Source organism: Apodemus sylvaticus, chromosome 10 (genome assembly GCF_947179515.1).
Source record: "Apodemus sylvaticus chromosome 10, mApoSyl1.1, whole genome shotgun sequence".
Taxonomy (NCBI): Eukaryota; Metazoa; Chordata; class Mammalia; order Rodentia; family Muridae; genus Apodemus; species Apodemus sylvaticus.
The window spans coordinates 28,320,422-28,341,326 of record NC_067481.1 but is presented as its reverse complement, the minus strand read 5'-3'; the positions used below and the strand labels follow the sequence as shown (position 1 = coordinate 28,341,326).

General features: G+C 45.3%; 1 protein-coding gene across 1 annotated transcript; it reads right to left on the bottom strand.

Annotated features, from left to right (window-relative positions):
* Positions 1-9,257: 9,257 nt before the first annotated feature.
* LOC127695615 (transmembrane protein 92-like) lies at positions 9,258-17,239 on the bottom strand. Its single transcript, XM_052197955.1, has 5 exons — positions 17,159-17,239; positions 16,791-16,813; positions 16,228-16,311; positions 9,528-9,726; positions 9,258-9,359 (listed from the first exon to the last, which is right to left on the bottom strand). Exons 1-5 carry the CDS (start codon positions 17,237-17,239, stop codon positions 9,258-9,260), a joined length of 489 nt encoding a protein of 162 aa, XP_052053915.1.
* Positions 17,240-20,905: the final 3,666 nt, after the last annotated feature.

The window sequence follows — 20,905 nt, the reverse complement described above, 5'->3', positions numbered from 1 at the left end:
ATCCCTGAGGGTGAGTACAACTCCATTATCTTCCATTCATCTCTGCAGTGAAAGATCAGCTAATTCTTGCTGTGACACTGAAATTCCTACAGTTTAAATAAAGCTCCTTCCTGGCCAGGAGGAACAAGATCTGCATCCACTCAAATGGCTTTTGCTAGCATGAAAAGCTCTAGAGCCCAGCGGCTGAAAACTGAGTTATTAAAAACAAAATTTTAGGGGTTGGAGAGATGGCTCAGGAGGTAAGAGCAGTGGATGCTCCTGCAAAGGACCAGGGTTCAATTCCCGGCAGTAACTTGACAATTCCCAACCTTCTATAACTCCAGTTCCAGGGGTTCCAGGTCTTCTGGCCTCCCCGGACACCAGGCACTTGGTGCGCAGACATCTGAGCAGTCAAAACACCCATACACAGAAATAATAAATATTATAATGGTAACAGGTCATTCTTAATATGAATTAATGTTTCATTCAGTATAGTGCAATAAGTCATAAACTGTACAACAAGCCAGCAGGTGACAGGACACACTGTTCACATGCATGTAATTCCACTATGCAGTCTGATGGGGCAGCATTGAGAAGTCACAGTCAAAGTCAGGCCTTGGTGGTGGTGGATGGTTTAATTCCAGCACTTGGGAGGCAGAGGCAGGCAGATTTCTGAGTTCTAGGCCAGCCTGGTCTACAAAGTCAGTTCCGGGGGAGCCAGGGCTATACAGAGAAACCTTGTCTTGAAAACACACACACACACACACACACACTCACACACACACACACACAATTCACAGTCAAGCACCTGGGCCTGGAGTAATTAGAGCCCGGCAGAGATTGCTGAGGGAAAGTGATTCCTGCACAACTGTGAGGACCTGAGTTTGGATTCCCAGCACCCAGGTAACAAACTGATCATGGTCACATAAATTAATTGTTAACACAGTGCTGGTGGGTGGATCCCAGAGACTCCCTGTCCAGCCAGCTTCCCTGAAATGTTGAACTCTGGGTTCAATAAGAGACAGAGGCCCTGTATCAAAATAAATAAATAAATACATACATACATACATACATACATACATACATACATACATACATACATACATGTAGCAGATAGAAGAGAAGTGGGTGACTCAGCAGCACTCCAACCTCCACATGTAACCATGAGAGGGTGCACACATGCAGAACACACGCGCCCACAGTCCCAGGTTCACTTTTGTGACAATCATGCTGACTAAAAGCACCTTGGGGGACACAGGAGTTGATCCTGCTCACAGCCCCAGCTGACAGCTCACCCTGCAGGGAGGTTACAGTAGCTAGAGCTTTGAAGCAGCCGCTCCCACCCTAGCCAAGAGCACAGAGAAAGGACTGAAGATTAGGGAAGTCCCTAATAAAATGTAGGGAACAGAACTTTCACAGGCTTGCTAGCTCAGTCTGTGGGGCTGGGTGCCTGAGCATCCCCATCCTGGTCCTGGAGCAATCCTGGACAGCTGCTGGCCTTCAGTCAACCTGTGAAGCCAGAAGAAGCCGGTTCTGATGTCACTGGAGGAAGCAGCAGAGGCAGCACCAGGGTAGATGAACTGACCAGCGAGAGTGAAGGGCAAGGAGGTAGAAGGCAAAGCTTGCTTCTCTCAGCTCCCTTTATCTGAGCTGCTACCAGAGGTGCCACTCACAGTTAGGGCGGGCCTTCCCCCTCCAGTCAATACAAGAGAACTGCCATGGTCCTGCCCACAGGCTAGTCTGATGGAAACAGTCCTCGTCGAGGCTCTTCCCTGTGATTCTAGGCTGGATAAAGTTGACCAAAGTAACAAAAAAATTATATACACAACACACACATATAACATACACTCACATATATAATGCTTATATATAACACACATACAACACATACATACATACATACATACATACATATACATATATTCACATATACACACATAGTCCCAAGCTCCATTTACCCAATTTCTCCCACAGGTTACATTCTCTTGTGGTGGCTGATGGTTACATGTTGTGTAAAATACCAACATCAGGAAATGACTTGGGTACAAACTATAATTCTACCATATTTTATGTCATATATTTCAGCCTACACATATCCTTTCTCTTTTTGTATTTGTGTGAATTGTGTTTGTTTGTTCCTTTGATTGAGGAAAGGTCTCACTGTGTAACCCTGGCTGTCCTGGAACCTAACATGGAGACCATGCCAACCATGTTGGCCTGAAACTCACAGAGATCCACCTGCCTCCCCTTAATAAGTGCTGGAATCAATGCATGCACCACCACCATGCCAGGGTGACATCTGGAAACATATGTAAGCACTGCAGCAGTTAAAATACAGGATGACAGAAAGGTTCAGAGTACAGAGAAAGTTACAGGATGGCCAGTGCTACACATCACACACACACACACACATACACACACACACACACACACACACACACACACACATACACACACACTGCACCCAATACAAAGCTGTCACACTTCCTTGAATCTCTCTCTGGTACACACCCTACCCAGTAGCAAGCAGGCCGCCACCTCTTAGTCTTGTCTCCATCTCTGTCTTAGGAGGAGTGTGAAGCCCAGCTCCCCAGGCTCTGTGCCCTTTCCTCAGGTGTTTGTTGATAATGAGGCAAGGCCACTTTCCAGCCACCATTCTGTGGAATGGGGAGAAGTCAGCACTCCCTAGGGATGAGGGACAGGAGGACAGGATTTTGTGGTCACTAACACAGGGAAGCACTGTATCACAGAAGGGTGAAGCAGTTTCCTTCTGTGGCCGACTCCTCAGCTCCTCACCTCAGGTGAGTCAGGGATTTTCAGTGTGAGCGGATCCCATTGGCCTTTTCCAGATTTACTTGAGTGGGGAATGTTCCCACCAGCCCTTTATAGGAGTCAGACTTCTCTAGAGGAACAGAAATGATACAATGACTCTCTATATAGAAAAGGGATTTATTGGAATGGCTTCCAGGCTGGAGTTCAGCTAAGCTAACAATGGCTGTCTACCAATGGGGAGTCCAAGAATCAAGTAGTCAGTCAGATCACAAGGCTGGATGTCCCCACTGGTCTTCAGTGTGCACCAAAACCCTGAAGAAGTAAAATCTAAAATCTAATGACAATAAGGAATGGACTTTCTCAGATTCAAGGTGTATCTTCCTGCCTAAAAAGTTCTCTGTTAAGGATGTGTCTTACTGCATCAATTTTTTTAAGAAAAAATCCCTCATAGAGGGATTTATAGGTGACTAGGTGAACCCAGTCATTGGATTTTAATCAATGCCAGATGTAGTTGGGTCGACAACCAAGAATAACCATCAGATTGTGGGGTGGGGTGGGGTGGGATGGGAATGTATTTTGAGATAAGCTGTTCTGGGTGTTGGCTTTAGTCCTTATAATGTTTACTTTATGTGGAATCTATGTTTTGCACACATGTGTATGTGCATCACATGCCTTGGGACTGGTGCAGAGAATCAAACTGAAGACCCGGGGAAGAGCAGCAGGTGCTCTTAACCACTGCAGCATCCCTCAAGGGAGTTAAATTACTTTCATTCCTTTCTTGTCAGGATTATTCCACAGGTTTGTTCTCTCCTGCTCTCTCTCTCTCTCTCTCCCTCCCCCTCCCCATTCCTCTCCTTCTCCCTCCCTCTCTCCTCCTTCCTCTTCTCCTTCTCCCTCTCCCTCTTCCTCTCCCTCCTCCTCCTCTTCCTCCTCCTCCTTCTTCTCCTACAATTATTCATTTTATGTATAGAAGTACATTGCCACTGCCTTCAGACACAGCAGAATCAACCACTGGATCCCAATTACAGATGGTTGTATGTTACCATGTGGTTGGTGGTAATTGAACTCAGGACCTCTAGAAGGTCAGCGCTCTTAACCACTTTGTCATCTCTCCAGCAACATTTTCTTACTTCTTCAGCTCCCTAAATCCCCAGCATCCCTGGAAGCTGAGGACGAGACCTCACTTGTGATAAGTTATGTTATGCAACACTGCTCTTGGGGAGCCATGAACAGAGATATACTTTTCTGAGATGGAGAATCAAAGGAAAACTGCAAAGACCAAACTGGTGAGGCAGTAAGTTTTAATGTGGTTACTTACAGAAGAATGGATGAGGGGTGATTTATAGGAGCAGAAATAGATCAAAGATAGCTGTATTACCAAAAGTCCACCCCAATGTTGTAACAGCTCACAAGGGTTGGAAACCTGTAACCCTTTGAACAGCATGTGTGCAGCTCAACAGGTTAGAGAGTGTCTCTGTCAGGGAACTCAGTTGCTGGACTAAGACTCTTGAGGTAGCTTTGCTGGTCAGAAAGCAACTTCTTATGTATGCTTAAGCAGGAAGATACCAGTGAATCTTGTCAGTTTCAGGTACTTCCTGAAGCCTTTGAGTTGTTTACTTCCCTGAATAGAAATGTCTCCACCTTAAGGAGCTTCCAAAACAAAGGTTTACTTTAAAGGAAATTGCCACTTATCACTGTCCTTGTACTAACTAATTAACATAAGGATCTGGTTGGGGTTGAGTCTTCTTTGATCCTTGAAGAATGTCCTTATCAGACAGATTTTGCAAAGTCAAAGGTAATGATTTGAAGAAAGTTCCCAAGTCAGGGATGCTAAGGATGGTTGGCTACCACTCCCAGAGTCTCTGAAAGGAGCAACCTGGCCAATACTTTCATGTCACACCTCTGGTGCTCAGAACTGAGAAAGTATGCCCTTTGATTCTGGGGTTCTGAGACCAGTCTCCTCCAGGACCTTGCAAACCCTGACTCTTTACCAAAATCTTGACCCTTTGCCTGCCACATTCTACTTCTCCTCTTCCACAATTAGCTCAGTGTGCCTTCCTCATAGAGAACAGGCCTGGCCTCCTTATGTGAGCAGTCTCTGCCCACCCCCTCCTGGAACAGAACTCTCTAGAGTCACCTGTTTGGGGTTCGTGTCCCAGCACTCAGCATGCACTAGAAGCAGACTCCCTTGTTGGGTTGTGTGTGTCTTTCACAGGGACAGGAATGGTGTCTGCTTGAGGTACCTCCTACCCTCCAAACACCATGGCTCTCCTACAGTGTCTGGTAATTTCAGAGGGGCTGAGAATTGACTGAAGAAAGGAAGGAGGAGAAAAGAAGAAGGAGGAGGAGAAAGCGCTCAGGCACCTGCAGTGAAAGGGGAATGGCCTAGGAGAGCCTCCTAACTGCTAGGACAAAGGAGTGGGCCTTCATGCCTTCAATGGGCAATCATGCCATGATGGCTTCTGTCTTTTTCCTCAAAGGAAGTTGAGGATGGGATTTGAGAGGCCTGAGAAGGCAGGTCTGCATGAGTTGCCTTGAGAGACTCTGGAGTATTTTGGAGGAGTTGGGATCTGGATATCCAATCACTCCCAGCTAGCTAGGGGTTGTACAATTCTGTCACAGTTATACTATCAAGGTTAAGAAGAAGGGGAACCACCTATACATTCTCAAGACCATGCAGGGCACTCAGTCCTTTAAGCATCAGGTAAACTCTGTAGGGTAAGCCTTACAAATCCATCTGTCCTGTAGCTTGTACTTGCTTACTTCCTTAAGACCCAAACTTTGTTTGGTGTTGAAATAAATAAATAAATAAATAAATAAATGAAATTGTAGGAGGAGATACTCTTGCCCAGTGCTTTAAGATGCTCAAATCTTCACAAGTTTTATTTACCTGAACATTAATTAGAAATGCCAGGCTATAGAGATGGTTCAGCCCATAAGAGCCCTGACTGCTCTTCCAGAGGTCCTGAGTTCAATTCCAAACAACCACACGGTGGCTCACAACCATCTGCCATGGAATCTGATGCCCTCTTCTGGTGTGTCTGAAAGTGAGACCACTCACACAGTGCTGGTACTTAGGGAAAAAACCAATTTACCCTGAGTCTAGTTTCTTCCTTGATGAGCAGGATGGAGGGAGAGTCAGGTAGACATTTGATGTGAGAAAGTCGGAGTTACACTGAAGTCAGGAAGTTGGATCTGAAGGCATGAATGTGGGGGGTTGGGAAGGCTTGGAGAACAGCCAGATTGGAGGCTGACACACCTGGACCAGAGCAGCAGATAGTGCTCTCAATGGGAGGTGGGAGGCAAGTAGGTTGTCCTAGTTAGGGTTACTATTGCTAGGACAAAACACCATGACCAAAGCAAGTTGAGCAAAAAAGGTTTATTTGATTTACATTTCCTCCAAGTTATAATCTATTACAGAAGGAAGTCAGGACAGGAACTCAGACAGGATGTGAACGTGCAGGCAGGAGCTGATGCAGAGGCCATAAGGGACTGTTCTCTCTCCCTCTCCCTCTCCCTCCCCCCCCCCTCTCTCTCTCTGCATTAAACAAATAAAATAGAAAGGACATGACCTCTGCTAGGTATGATGGAGGAAGAAGTTCATTGTAGCAAATGGTAGAGCACAGGCAGAGAATGGAATATCTGTGGAAGTCCAGAGTCTATCTGACCCTGAGCCATTGGTGTTGGTGACAGACAGGGGCAGAGCACCAAGACAGGTCAAGAGGATGATGCAGTTCAGTGACCAAAAGTATAAAGGTACAAAAGAATCTGGTAACAAAACTGGTTGGATCATATAGGGAAGAACATCTGGAGGAAGGGAGGCCCAGTTCTGTGCTGCAGAGTTCAGGGCAGAGGGCTGAGTACCAGCCACGCCCTGTAACAGACAGGGACTGAGGGATGCTGGGAGAGCCTGCAGGTCAGCTCCACTTTAATATAAAATAGGCCCCTCAGCCCTCCATCCCAGGTGTGAAACTTAACATTTTCTCAACCCCCTTCCTCTCCACACTGGGTTTCCTCTGGCTTTCCTGGAAAACTTGATTTGTTTGAGGCTGGCCTTGAACTCACAGATTCCCAGGCTCCCTCTGTCCCCCAACCTGATATACGTACATACATACATACATACATACATACATTGGTTTTTTTGAGACAGGGTTTCTATGTGTAGCCCTGGCTGTCCTAGAAATCACTCTGTAGACCAGGTTGGCCTCCAACTCAGAAATCAACCTGCCTCTGCTTCCCAAGTTCTGGGATTACAGGCGTGTGATACCAAGGCCAGCTTCCCCAACCTGATATTAAAGGCATGTGCTAGCATGCTAGGCTCAAATTGCTTTCTTATCGAACCCAAGACCACCAGCTCAGGGATCGCCTCACAATGGCCAGGCCCTCTTTTTTTTTTTTTTTTTTTAAATGCCTTGTAGTCTTGCCTACAGCAAGATGTATTTTCTCAACTGAGATTCTTTCCAATAATTCTAGATTATGTAAAGTTTTGCACGCGAAAAGCTGCAGGGCTTAAGCAGATTGCTACATCCTCCCTCCCAGCTCTTCTCAAAATGGAATCAGCAATGTATGTCCAAGCTGGGCCTGGTGGGACACACCTTTAATCCCTGCACTTAAGAAGCAGAAACAAGTGATCTCTGAGTTCTGAATTCTAGGCTCTCCTGGTCTACAGAGTGTGCCAGGATAGTTAGGGCTATACAGAGAACCTTGTCTTGAAAAACAAAAAAGGGGCACTTCAAAGATGGCTCAGCAGTTAAGAGCACTGACTGCTCTTCCAAAGGTCCTGAGTTCAAATCCCAGCAACCACATTGTGGCTTACAACCATCTGTAATGAAATCTCTTGCACTCTTCTGGAGTGTATGAAGACAACTACAGTATGAATAAATAAATCTTTGGGGCGGAAAGGAAAAAAGAAAAACAAAAAGTAAAGAAAGAAAAAAGCAAAAGAGAAAATCACACAGATAGCACAAGCAGAGGAGGGTAGGGAGGTATAATCTATCCATTAGTGACTTGTAAAGGGCTAACCTTTTTTTAGTTTTTCAAAACAGTATTTCTCTGTGTAGACCTGGATGTCCTGGGACTCACTCTGCAGAGCAGGCTAGCCTCGGAACTCAGAAATCCACGTGCATAAGCCTCCCAAGTGCTGGGATTAAAGGCATTCTCGACCACTGGCCAGCAGGACAGTTTATTTTATTTTATTTTATTTATTTTATTTTATTTATTTTATTTATTTTTTTAAGAGTCCTCCAAAGCTAGGCACCTCCTCACTACTCCTAGTAGTTGTCATACAGTACTAGAGTTGTTGAAACAGCAGCTGGGGACTTACCTCCATATCTTGCGCATGCTAGGCAAATTCTCTACCACTGAGCTATGTTCTCAGACAACCTCCCACCAGGGCTTAACTCATTGTAACTCTGGCTAGATTCAGAGCTTTAATCCTCCTGCCTCAGATTTCTGACTAACTTGGAAGTACACCACTGCACCTGGGTCTTCCAGATCTTAATAGACACGCAAAGAAACATACAAACACACATTTATAAAAATGTAACAATTACATGTATTTTACAAACCTGCTATGTAATTTTCTTTTTTCCCAATAAGACAGACACAATGTAGGTTGGCATGACAGATTTTTCATCATTAGGGGATGTGTGCCTGTCTTACAGAACAAGTTCCCACAGGTCAATGGATGTGGACCAGGGTTTCACAGCCTTTCTGGTGCAGTGCATCAGGAGACACACATCTGCATCGTTGTGTGCCTCGCTCCACAGGAGTCTAACCATGCCTGCATCTCCATGCTTTCTCCCCACCCTACCTTCTCCTAAGAGGCTGTTTTCTGCCTGTTATTGCCCTAAGAGTCCCATGATTAGTCAAGTTCTGGTCTCCCAGGAAAGCAGGTCACAGGACTGGAATAGAATTGGGGAAGCTTTCCTGTTCATTTCTTTAGTGCCCCCAAGTCCCAGGAAGCTGAAGGTCAAAGCCTTCATCACATCTTGGATGCTCAGTCCCCGCAGCAGGTGTCAGTGCAGTCAGTCACCAATGGAAGAAGCTGGAAGTGTTTCCTCAGCCTCTGACATTGTCTCCATACCTAAGTTGCAGCCAGCCGTTGACACTCAGTCCCTGGGTTCTCACATTGCTATAGAAGGACAGCGAGACCCTCTCTGCCCAGGTATAGTAGGAAGATGGCTCAGAGTCTGTGCTGTTCAGTCTTCAATCTCTTCCAGGCACAGAAGTGCTTCTGTAGGATGATGGAGTGAGCTTCCGGTCAAGGTTGGCACTCCACTAGCAATGATCTTCCTGCATCCACTACAGGCACTGCCAATTCTTAAAGCTTTCAACAGCCTTGAGTGTGGGACAGAGATTCTGGACCAAGCTTAAATCTCAAGACAGAGGGGAGGGGGCAGTAGTGTACAAAAACAATAAATTAAATCAAAGCACAAGAGACATGATGGGATCAGCAGTCATTCCAGGGTCCTCGCTTGATCCAAGAGGTCTGTGTGTGAGGGAGCTCACAGGGTTGCATAGGCTTTCCCTCTCATCTGACCAGCAGGGCCCTCAGGCCTGAGGCTGTAGTGAGGATGTGGTTCTGTGGGAGTTGGATTCAGAACAACCTGCAGGAGAAAAGGGATACTTGTTTTATTTAGAGTCTGGGCAAAGAATGGCAAATAGGGTTGGCCGAGCCACTGCCTATCCATTATCCCCCTTCCCCAAATCCATTATGACAACATGTTCAACAGCCGGCGATGAAACATGTTAGGTATTGGGACAAAAAGACGCACCGGACTGTAGCATGGTAGGGGATCCAAGGAGGTGACCCAAATGCTCCCTAGGAGAGCAATAGAGGGTGGTTCTCTGGTAGTCTGTTGATCCCCTGTTCTGATATCATCCTGCTCTCTTCTACAATTGGGACAGAAGTACTCCACTAGCCCACAGATGCAAAATATGGCGACCGTGACTAATAAGATGATGAACAGGACTCTAGGAAGGGGGATGGTGCTGTCATGAGTACCTAGGCCATGCTCCCTTGCCAAACCCCCTCCATCACCCACCCCTAACTTGTCTGTCCCCTTATGCAGGGGCGAATCTGAGCACAGGCAGATGCACCCATCCCCACCCCGCCTTCCTTTTACTGATAATTCTAGACAAAGTCCCATACTTACAAGCTATCACCCTGTGGAAGAAAAAAAGAAAAGGTCAGTGCTCAAAGCCTGGGAGTTGGGTCTCAGGTATGGGAATGCTTCTCCAACATGGAGATAAATCAGGTAGGTGTGTGTAAACCAGTGGTGCTTGTCCAGCATGAGAGAACTCAAGGAAACACAGAGCTATTCAAGGCTACAGAGACAGTTTGAGGCCAGATTGGGAACAGGAATCTCTGTCTCACAAAGAATTGTAGGCTAGTATCTCCTCAGAAATTGTTCCAGACAGTGGGTCTCAGAATCTCCCTCCCTCCAACTGCCATGTCCAGCGATAAGCCTCTGCCCATAGGGTCCTCCCAAAGTCACAGAAGACTGGCTTACCTCATTGGTGCTTACTCCTTGGAGAGTATAAAGTAGGCCAAAGATCAAGGTGAGTGTGCCCACAACACAGTTGTCCTTCATCTCTGCAAGGGGCCACTGAGCTGTGTGTAAGGACAGAGTGACAGGGCAAGGCCTTCCCAACTTCCCTCCACCTATGTCTCCCAACCTCAAAATTGGGGCTCAGTTCTCACACCAGTCCTGGGCAGGACCAGGGCTTTAAGCTGACCTAGAGTTCAGAAAAGGGAAGTAGAGAAGACCTGGCCTTGCTTGAGTTTGAGGAATTGGGAATTGGGAGTTTAGAAGAGATTGATTTGCCAACTTTGTAAGTTGGATGGAGCAGAGCGCTGTGGATGTCCCTCTGCTGTGCTGTGCTTAAATAGTGCTTAGAACAGGGCGTGGTTACCTAACATTTAATCCCACCAAGGATAAGAAGGCAAATCTCTGTGAGTTCAAAGCTAGTATGATTTAAATAGTGAGATCTGCAGCAGGTAGGATTGAATTAATAATAAAAAAAAAAAAAAAAAAAAAAGCCAGGTGTTGGCAGCACAAGTCTTTAAATCCCAGCATTCCAGAGACAAGAGACAGGTGGGTTACTGAGACTAGCCTGGTCTACAGAGCAAGTTCCAGGTCAACCAAGACTACACAGAGAAACCCTGTGTGGGTTAGGAGGGAGAACATTTGGGAAAGATGACTCAGAGTTGGAGAGCAGACATCTGTGGACCTGGATTCTGTTTCCAGCATCTGTAATCAAGATGGCTCATAAGCACCTGAAACTCCAGTTCTAGATGATGCCGGCTTCTGAACTCTGAGGGCACCAGGCATACATATGGTGCATAAACATCTATGCCATAAATACTCAGACTCATTAAAAGGAAGCAAAAAATTTCAAACAAACAAACCAGTAAGGCCAGCCAGGTGATTCTCTGGGTGAATGTGCTTACCACCAAGCCTGAAAACCTGAATTTTGGGTTTTGTTTGTTTGTTTGTTTGTTTGTTTTTGTTTTTTTTTTCCGAGATAGGGTTTCGCTGTGTAGCCCGGGCTGTCCTGGAACTCACTCTATAGACCAGGCTGGCCTCGAACTCAGAAATCTGCCTGCCTCTGCCTCCCAAGTGCTGGGATTAAAGGCCTGTGCCACCACTGCCAGACTTTGCTTTGTTTTCTTTGTTGGAATTGTTTTCTGATACAGGGTCTCTGTACAGAGCCTGGCTGTCCTGGCACTCATTCCAGAGACCAGGCTATCCTCTGTCTCACAGAGATCCCCATGCCTCTGCCTACTGAATTCAGTGATTAAAGGCCTGGGCCATCACATCCAGCATTGAAAACCTTAATTTGATCTCTGGGACCCATGTAGTAGAAGGAGAAAGTCAACTAAATGTACTTGACTGCAAACACACACACATACACACACACACACACACACACAAACACACAAACACACAGACACATACACACAAGGGGGAAGAGACAGAGAGAGAGTAAATGAATGAATGTAATTAAAATATGTTTTGATATTATTTTATTATTTCAATTTTGTATTTATTTCATGTATATGAATACACTGTAACTGTACTGATGGTTGTGAGCCATCATGTAGTTGCTGAGAATTTGAATTCAGGACCTCTGCTCATTCTGGTCAGGCCCGTTTTATATTTTCAAGAGAGGGCTTCTCTGTGTAACTCTGGTTGTCCTGAAACTCACTCTGTAGACCAGACTGGCCCTCAACTCAAGAGATCTACCTCCATCTGCATCCAGAGTCTGGAATTAAAAGTGTATGCCTTCACCATCAGATATTATAAAAAACAAAACAAAACCTTTAAAATAAAAATTAAAAATTCAAGACAAGCAATAATGTTGCCTTGGCCATGGTGTCTTTTCACAGCAGTAAAACTCTAAGACAGAATTTTGTACCAGAAGTGGGGTATTGCTGTGATAGGCCTGACCATGCTTTACTTTGTAAGAAAGTAGTTTTGGGGACTTTGGATTTGTAAAACAGAAGAATGCTTTAAGTAGGGGTAAATGAACCAGCCTAATAGGAATGTGAAAGACTTTTTAGTGATAATGATTTCAATTATGAGGACCTGGACCAAGCCATTTCAGTGAAAATTTTCAGTATGTAGTTTAGAAACTACTTTTGTATTATTTTGCGGCAGAATGTGGCTAGTTTTGGCTCTTGTCTGAAGAGTCTGCCTAAGGCGAAGTTGAAGAGATTTAAATTAATTGCATTGACAAAGGAAGTCTCAAAAAAAGCCCAGCAGAAACTTTGTTCTCTGGTTAAGTCTCCATGCTAAGAAAGGAAAATATAAAATATATGGTTCCAGTATTACCGGGGCACCAGGAAGTGAAATGGAGCTGAATCCTATGCTCTTGGAGAGAGCAGATTAAGGGATTTGGGAGCAAGATCCTGCCTAGCTTCATTTAGGTCCAGGTATAGAGTACACACCTTTAATCCCAGGAGACAAAGCCAAACATATCTATGAGTTCAAGGCCTGCCTGGGACAAAGCAGGTTCTAGGTGAAGAAAAGCTTAAATTCAGGCATGCTGGTACACACCTTTAATCCCAGCATTCCAGGAGACAGAGGCATGCAGGTCTCTGATTTCAAGGTCAATCTGCAGAGCAAGTTCCAGGATAGCCAAATTTAGGCAAAAAGTTGGGAAACAAAGAGCTAGAATAGAATAAGGAAGGCCGTGTCCCATCTCCAGAAGCAGTGGAACTTGGCAGCTACTGAGGTCCTGAGTGCAAGTCCCAGCACCCACATGGTTGCTCACAACTTCCTGTAAAATATTCCCATGTGGTCTCCTGGTGTGTATGAAGACATGGACAGTGTACTCACAGACATAAAATAAAAATAAATCTTTGGGCTGGAGAGATGGCTCAGCTGTGAAGAGCACTGACTGCTCTTCCAGAGGTCCTGAGTTCAATTCCCAACAACCACATGGTGGCTCACCACCATCTATAATCAGACCATCTGATGAGTCTGAAGACAGAGTGAAATAAATAGATATTAAATTTTTTATTTTGAAAAAAATTGAAAAGAAAAAAGAGAAAGCCGGGCAGTGGTAGCACACGCTGTTAATCCCAGCATTTGGGAGGCAGAGGCAGTCAGATTTCTGAGTTTGAGGCCAGCCTGGTCTACATTGTGAAGACAGCCAGGGCTACAGAGAGAAACCCTGTCTCAAACACAAAACAAAACAATAAAAAGTAACAACAACAACAATAACAACAAACCTCCTGAAAAAACAAGAGAAGAGAGATGCCTCACTAAGGAGAGGGAAAGTGTTTCCTGAGAGCACAGAGAACATGTGTTCCACAGATAGCCAAGGTTGTACCTCATGCTGCAGCTGTACTTGATAATGTGCAAGGTAGTACTTGTTTTGATGTCTCGAAGGGGTCATGAAGAGCAGCTGCTCCATCCTTTGCTCTATAACTTCTGAGAGAAGAAAGTGTGGTAATGGACTCCTCAGAGTCCAAAAGGGTCTGTAATCCCCTGCCTCAAAATCCTGACTAACCTGGACCTTCACCACAGCACCTGGTTCTTCTAGATCTTAATACAGATGCAGAGAAACACACAAACACACATTTATAAACATGAAATATTTGAGTTTATTTTACAAAGCTTCTATGAACTTCTCTTTTCTCCCAATAAGACAGACACAGTACAGGTTGGCATGACAGATCCTTCATCCTGAGGGCATGGGGGTTCAGCATGGATGCATGTCTAACAGAACTAGCTCCCACAGGTCCATGGATGTCACCAATGTTTCACACCCCACCCGGTCCAGTGCACCAGAAGGTGTGCATCTGCATCTTTGTGAGCTTTGGTGTGGGCCTCTCTGCAGATTTATCCTTAGAAGTAGCATTGCACCTGGTCTCATCCTGGACATCCAGGACAGGAACACTAGGGCAGTGGCTTTGCAAATATTGGTGGAATGGACAGTGCTAGGTCACCTCTGAAAACCTAACATCTCTTCACTCTCACCCACAGTAGGGACTATAATGAGTGGGAATAGATACATTCAGGGGCCTGAAGAGATGTCTCAATGGTTAGAATACAGTCAGCTCTGCAGAATTGGGGTTCAATACCCAATACCCACAAGCCAGGACATAGTCATCTAGAATACCAGTTCCAGGGCATCTGACACACTAACAAATCAGTGAGACACAATTTAAAGATAATAAAACTTTACAGCCACTGAACTGCAGAAAGCAACTCTCTCCAGGCCATACCACTGAATGGAAAGCCGTATACCATCTTCAATATCTGATATACCATCTTCAATATCTGGTATACCATCTTCAATATCACATACATAACAAGCAGGCTGAGGTGACCTCCTCCTACACTGAAAATACCAGTTCTCAGAGCCTGAATCTACCTGGAACCCCCGTCCTGCCATTTTCTGTGGTGGCTCAGAAATGAGTAATATTGGGGATCCTGAATTTGAAGCCGGCCTGGTTTACTGAGAGTCCAAGACAGCCACACCTGACTTGCCTGCATACCTAAGCTGTGAGCATTGATAGTGTGGTCTGTCTGAAGAGAAACAGGGGCTTTCAGCCCTCTGCAGTACACACAGTAAAGACAGGGGTAAGGTGCAAAAGCATGGGCACCAAAACTGTCTTTACTCATCGACCCCTCAATACAGTCCACACTCCAGGCTGTCCTCAGTCTCTCAGCCACAGGACAAAACCTTCTCTTTAGGAGTCTGAGTTCTAGTGCCTGGAACCCAGGCTCAGCAGGAGGAGGAGCAAGGTGGGGTCTGCCTCCCCTCTCCCTCCAGGGGATTCCAGGAGAGGAATGTGGAAGGAAGTGTCCCATTGGCCTCACTGCACAGGAGTCTAACCATGCCTGCTTCTCCAGGCTTTCTCCCCACCCAACTTTCAACCAGAAGCCTGTTTCTCACTTGTATCTCCCTGAGAATTCCATACTTAGTTGAGTTCTGGTCTCCCAGGAAAGCAGGTCCCAGGACTGGATTAGGATATCTTGGGACTTTTCCAGTTCATTTCTTTACTGCTCCCAAATCCCAGGAAGCTGAAGGTCTAAGCCTTCATCACACCTTGGCTGCTCAGTCCTCCCAGCAGGTGTCAGTGCAGTCAGTCACCAATGGAAGAAGTCAGAATTGTTTCCTCAGCCTCTGATCTTTTCTGTATCCCCACTCTGCAGCCAGCTTCTGACACTCAGTCCCTAGGTTCTCACATTTCTATAGAGGGACAGCGAGGCCCTCTCTGCCCAGGTATGGTTGGAAGATGGCTCAGAGTCTGTGCTGTTCAGTCTTCAATCTCTTCCAGGCACGGAAGTGCTTCTGTAGGATGGCTGGGTGAGCTGTCCAGTCAAGGTTGGCAGTCCACTAGCAATGATCTCTCTGCAACCACTACAGCCACTGCCAATTCTTAAAGCTGTCAACAACCTTGAATGTGGGACAGAGATTCTGGACCCAGCTTAGATCTCAAGACAGAAGGGGAGGGGCCAGTGGTGTATAAAAAAAAATAAAATCAAAGTACAAGAAACATGATAGGATCAGCAGTCATTCCAGGGTCCTGGGCTTGATCCAAGAGGTCTGTGTGTGAGGGAGCTCACAGGGTTACATAGGCATTTCCTATAGGTATTGGGACAGAAAGACACACCTGACTGTAGCGTGGTGGGGGATTCAAGGAGCTGACACAAATGCTCTCTAGGGGAGCAGTGAAGGGTGGTTCTCTGGTTTTCTGAGGATCCCCGGTTCGGGTGTCATACTGATCTCTTCTACTATTGGGACAGAAGCACTCCAGTAGTAGCCCATAGATGAACAAGAGGGCAACCATGATCAATAAGATGATGAACAGGAACCTAGGGAGGGGGAGAATATTGTCATGAGTGCCTAGGCCATGCTCCCTTGCCAAACCCCTTCCATCACCCACCCCCACCTTGTCTCTGGTGGACTCAGCCCTCAGTGAATGATGCCCAGAGGTGGTGACCCCCAGCTTACCTGAAGGGGTCATTTGCAGGATCCCAGACATTTCTTTCTGGGCAGCATTCATTGTCACAGCATGTGAATCCTTTGGGGCAGCTTCTAGTCAGGACAAGGAGACATGGGAAGATACTGATGGCATCAGAGTATCCAACAAAAGGGTCCCTGTTTCCCTAGACTCTTAGACCCTCAGATTGAGAGCCACCCCCTGTGGGTGTGGAGTACAGTTCTATCCTGGGTTCACTGGGAGGAATCAGTGTCTTTCCTCCAGGCCTGAGTTCAGAGTTCATCAGGGCAGGATGCCATTGTTGTTCATTCAGAATGGTCATGGTGCTGTTCTTCCATGGGAGGCAGCAGTGGGACATTGCCCATGTGACTCCCCCTCCCCCAGCTGTGAAAGTTTTGGGATTAGCAGCAGATCCTGAGATTGGGGAAGCTGAGAGGGGCTATGGTGTCAGCAAAAGTGATAGGAATTAGGTGTCTGTCCCCTTATCCAGGGCTGATTCTGAGCACAGGCAGGTTCCCCCACGCCCACCCTGCTTTCCTTTTACTGACAATTCTAGACAAAGTTCCATACTTACAAGCTGTCACATGTGTTTACACCCTGTGGAAGAAAAAAAGACAAGGTCATTGCTCAAAGCCTGGGTGTTGGGTCTCAGGTGTGAGAATGCTTCTCCAACGTGGCAGTAAATCAGGTAGGTTTATGTAAACCAGTGGTGCTTGTCCAGCATGACAGAACTCAGGAGAACACAGAACTATTCAAGACTACAAAGCCAGTTTGAGGCCAGATTGGGAACAAGAAACTCTGTCACAAAGAACTTTAGGCTAGTCTCTGCTCAGAAATTGTTCCACACAGTGGGTCTCAGACTCTCCCTCCCTCCAACCGCCATGGCCAGGGATAAGCCTCTGCCCCATAGGGTCCTCCCAAAGTCACAGAAGACTGGCTTACCTCATTGGTGCTTACTCCTTGGAGACTGGAAAGCAGGCCAAAGATCAAGGTGAGTGTGCCCACAACACAGTTGTCCTTCATCCCTGCAAGGGGCCCACTGAGCTTCTGTGTGTAAGGACAGAGTGACAGGGCAAGACCTTCCCAACTTCCCTCCTCCTATGGCTCCCAGCCTCAAAATAGGGGCTCAGTTACCACACCAGACCTGGGCAGGACCAGGGCTTTAAGCTGACCTAGAGCTCAGAAAAGGGAAGTAGAGAAGACCTGGCCTTGCTTGAGTTTGAGGAATTAGGAATTGGGGAGCAGAGCGCTCTGGATGTCCCTCTGCTGTGCTGTGCTTAAATAGTGATTAGAACAGGGCGTGGTTGCCCAACCTTTAATCCCACCAAGGATAAGAAGGCAAATCTCTGTGAGGTCAAAGCTAGTGGGGTATAATTAGTGAGATTCTGGCCAGCCAGGATTAAATTTAAAAAAAAAAAAAAAGCCAGGTGTTGGTAGCACAAGCCTTTAGATCCCAGCATTCCAGAGACAAGAGACAGGTGGGTTACTGAGACTAGCCTGGTCCATAGAACAAGTTCCAGGTCAGCCAAGACTACCAGAGAAACCCTGTGTTGGTTGGGAGGGAGAACAGTCTGGAAAGATGACTTAGAGTTGGAGAGCAGATGTCCTTGGACCTGGATTCTGTTTCCAGCATCTGTATACATGGTGGCTCAAAGGCACCTGAAACTCTAGTTCTAGATGCTGCGGGCTTCTGAACTCTGAGGACACCAGGCATGCATAGGGTGCACATACATCTATGCCATAAATACTCAGACACTTAAAAAGGAAACAAATAAATTTCACACAAAACAAACCAGTAAGGGTGGCCAGGTGAGTTGCTCCGTGAATGTGGATACCACCAAGCCCGAAAACTTGAATTTTGCTTTGTTTACTTTGTTGGTAGTGTTTTCTGACACAGGGTCTCTGTACAGAGCCTGGCTGTCCTGGCACTCACTCTGTAGATGAAGCTATCCTCCAGATCACAGAGATCCCCCTGCCTCTGCCTCCTGAATTCAGTTATTAAAGGCCTGTGCCATCACATCCAGCCTTGAAAACCTTAATTTGATCTCTGGGACCCATGTAGTAGAAGGAGAAAGTAAGGTCCATACACTTTACTGAACACACACACACACACACACACACACACACATACACACGGGGCTTGGGGGAGACAGAGAGACAGAGAGAGAGTAAATGAATATAATTCAAATATCTTTGGTTATCATTTTAGATTTTCATTTTTTAATTTATTTTATGTATATGAATACACTGTAGCTATACTGATGGTTGTGAGCCATCAAGTAATTGCTGGGAATTTGAATTCAGGACTTCTGCTCACTCTCGTCAACCCCATTTTATGTTTTTCAATACAGGGCTTCTCTGTGTAACTCTGGTTGTCCTGAAACTCACTCTGTAGACCAGACTGGCCCTCAACTCAAGAGATCCACCTCCATCTGCATCCAGAGTCTGGGATTAAAAGTTTTTGCCTCCACCATCCAATATATATATATATTTTAAAAAAACCCTTTAAAATAAAATTTTAAAATTCAAGACCTTGCCTTGGTCATGGTATCTGTTCACAGCAGTAAAACCCTAACTAAGACAGAAGTGGGTACCAGGAGTGGGTTATTGCTGTGGTAGGCCTGACCATGCTTTTCTTTGAAAGAAAGTGGATTTGGGGACTTTGGATTTGGAAAGCAAAAGAATGCCTTAAGTAGGGCTTAATGAGCCAGTCTAGGAGGAATGCAGAAGACTTTGTTAGTGAGAAGGATTTGAATTGTGAGGACCTGGACCAAGACATTTCAATGAAAAATTTCAGTATGTCATTTAGAAAGTATTTTTGTTATATTTTGGTGAAGAATGTAGTGATTTTTTGCCTGGTCTAAAGGGTTGGCCTAAGGCTAAGATGACAAGACTTAGATGAATTGCATTGACAAAGGAAGTCTCAAAAAGCCCAGGCAGAAACTTTGTTCTCTGGTTAAGTATTCATGCTAAGAAAGGAAAAATAGAAAATATATGGTTCCAGTATTAGCAGGGCACCAGGAAGTGAAATGTAGCTGAATCCTATGCTCTTGGAGAGAGCAGATTAAGGGATTTGGGAGTGAGATCCTGCCCAGCTTCATTTAGGTCCAGGTATAGAGTGCACACCTTTAATCCCAGGAGACAAAGCCAAACAGATCTATGAGTTCAAGGCCTGCCTGGGAGAAAGCAGGTTTTAGGTAAAGAAAAGCTTAAATACAGGCATGCTGGTACATGCCTTTAATCCCAGCATTCCAGGAGACAGAGGCATGCAGGTCTCTGAGTTCAAGGTCAATCTACAGAGCAAGTTCCAGGAAAGCCAAGTTTAGGCAGAGAGAGAAAGCTGGGGAACAGAGAGATGGTAATAGAAGAAGGAGGGCCATGTTCCATCGCCAGAAGCAGTAGAACTCAGCAGCTACTGAAGTCCTGAGTTCAATTCCCAGCACCCACATGGTGGCTCACAACGTTCTGTACAGTGATCCCATGCCCTCTTCTGGTGTGTATGAAGACACTGACAGTGTACTCACAGACATAAAATAAAAATAAATCTTTGGGCTGGAGAGATGGCTCAGCTGTTAAGAGCACTGAGTTCTTCCAGAGGTCCTGAGTTCAATTCCCAGCAACCACATGGTGGCTCACCACCATCTATAATGGGGATCTTATGCCCTCTTCTGGTGTGTCTGAAGACAGAGAGAGTGAAATAAATAGATATAAAAAATTAGTTTGAAAAACTTTGAAAAGAAAAAAGAGAAAGCCGGGCAGTGGTGGCACACGTCCTTAATCCCAGTACTTAACCGGCAGAGGCAGGCAGATTTCTGAGTTTGAGGCCAGCCTGGTCTACAGAGTGAAGACAGCCAGGGCTATACTGAGGAACCCTGTCTTGAAACAAAACAAAACAAAACAAAACAAAACAAAACAAAACTAGGCATCCTCCTTCCCCCTTGTTAAATCTTAAACAAGAGAAAAAGCAGGTTTCAGAAAAGCAGTTTTTCCATGTGTAGGACATAGTATCAAAAAATAAAAATAATAATGGTTAGAAGCTATTTCAAAACTCTCCTAGTGAGGAGAGGAAATGAGATATGCCCTGTTTTCTCTCTGAAACCTACTGGAGATCTTCTTAGTTCAGGTTAAGATATTTGGATCTCTTTGGGACAGCAAGTTTCCTCTCTGTCTGTTGTTTGTCTTTGGTGCACGAAAACTTGTTCATATGTGTGTTAATTTGTGTTGTCCATTGTTTTGTTTGACCGAATGATTGGTTGTTTTTATGTTTTATGTAAAAAAAATGGTAAAAAGGTGTTATCTTGCTGGCAGTCCTGCCAATTTCAGTTTACACAGAGGAGGCTAATTTGAGGTGCCTCACATTCTAAGGTAGGAGTCAAAGACAGCTGGGGAAAAAGCTGCTTCTTAAAGAGCCAGCAGCCAGACAAATGGAAATGATTAATTTTCCTAGAAAAATTTCTATCATGATGGTGATTGGGTTCAAACTGCTTTATTACCCTAAAGTTACAGCTAAAAAAATGTATTTGGTTTAAATTTATGAGATTTGTATGATAGCTTCATTTTTATTTCTGATTAGTCTTAAATGTTATATATAAATATTTTGCATATCTTGACTATAGAGTTATAAATTAATTGGTTATGATTTAAAAGGTATAGTGTTATTAAGAAAAGGTTAGTTTAAAACTGGTGATT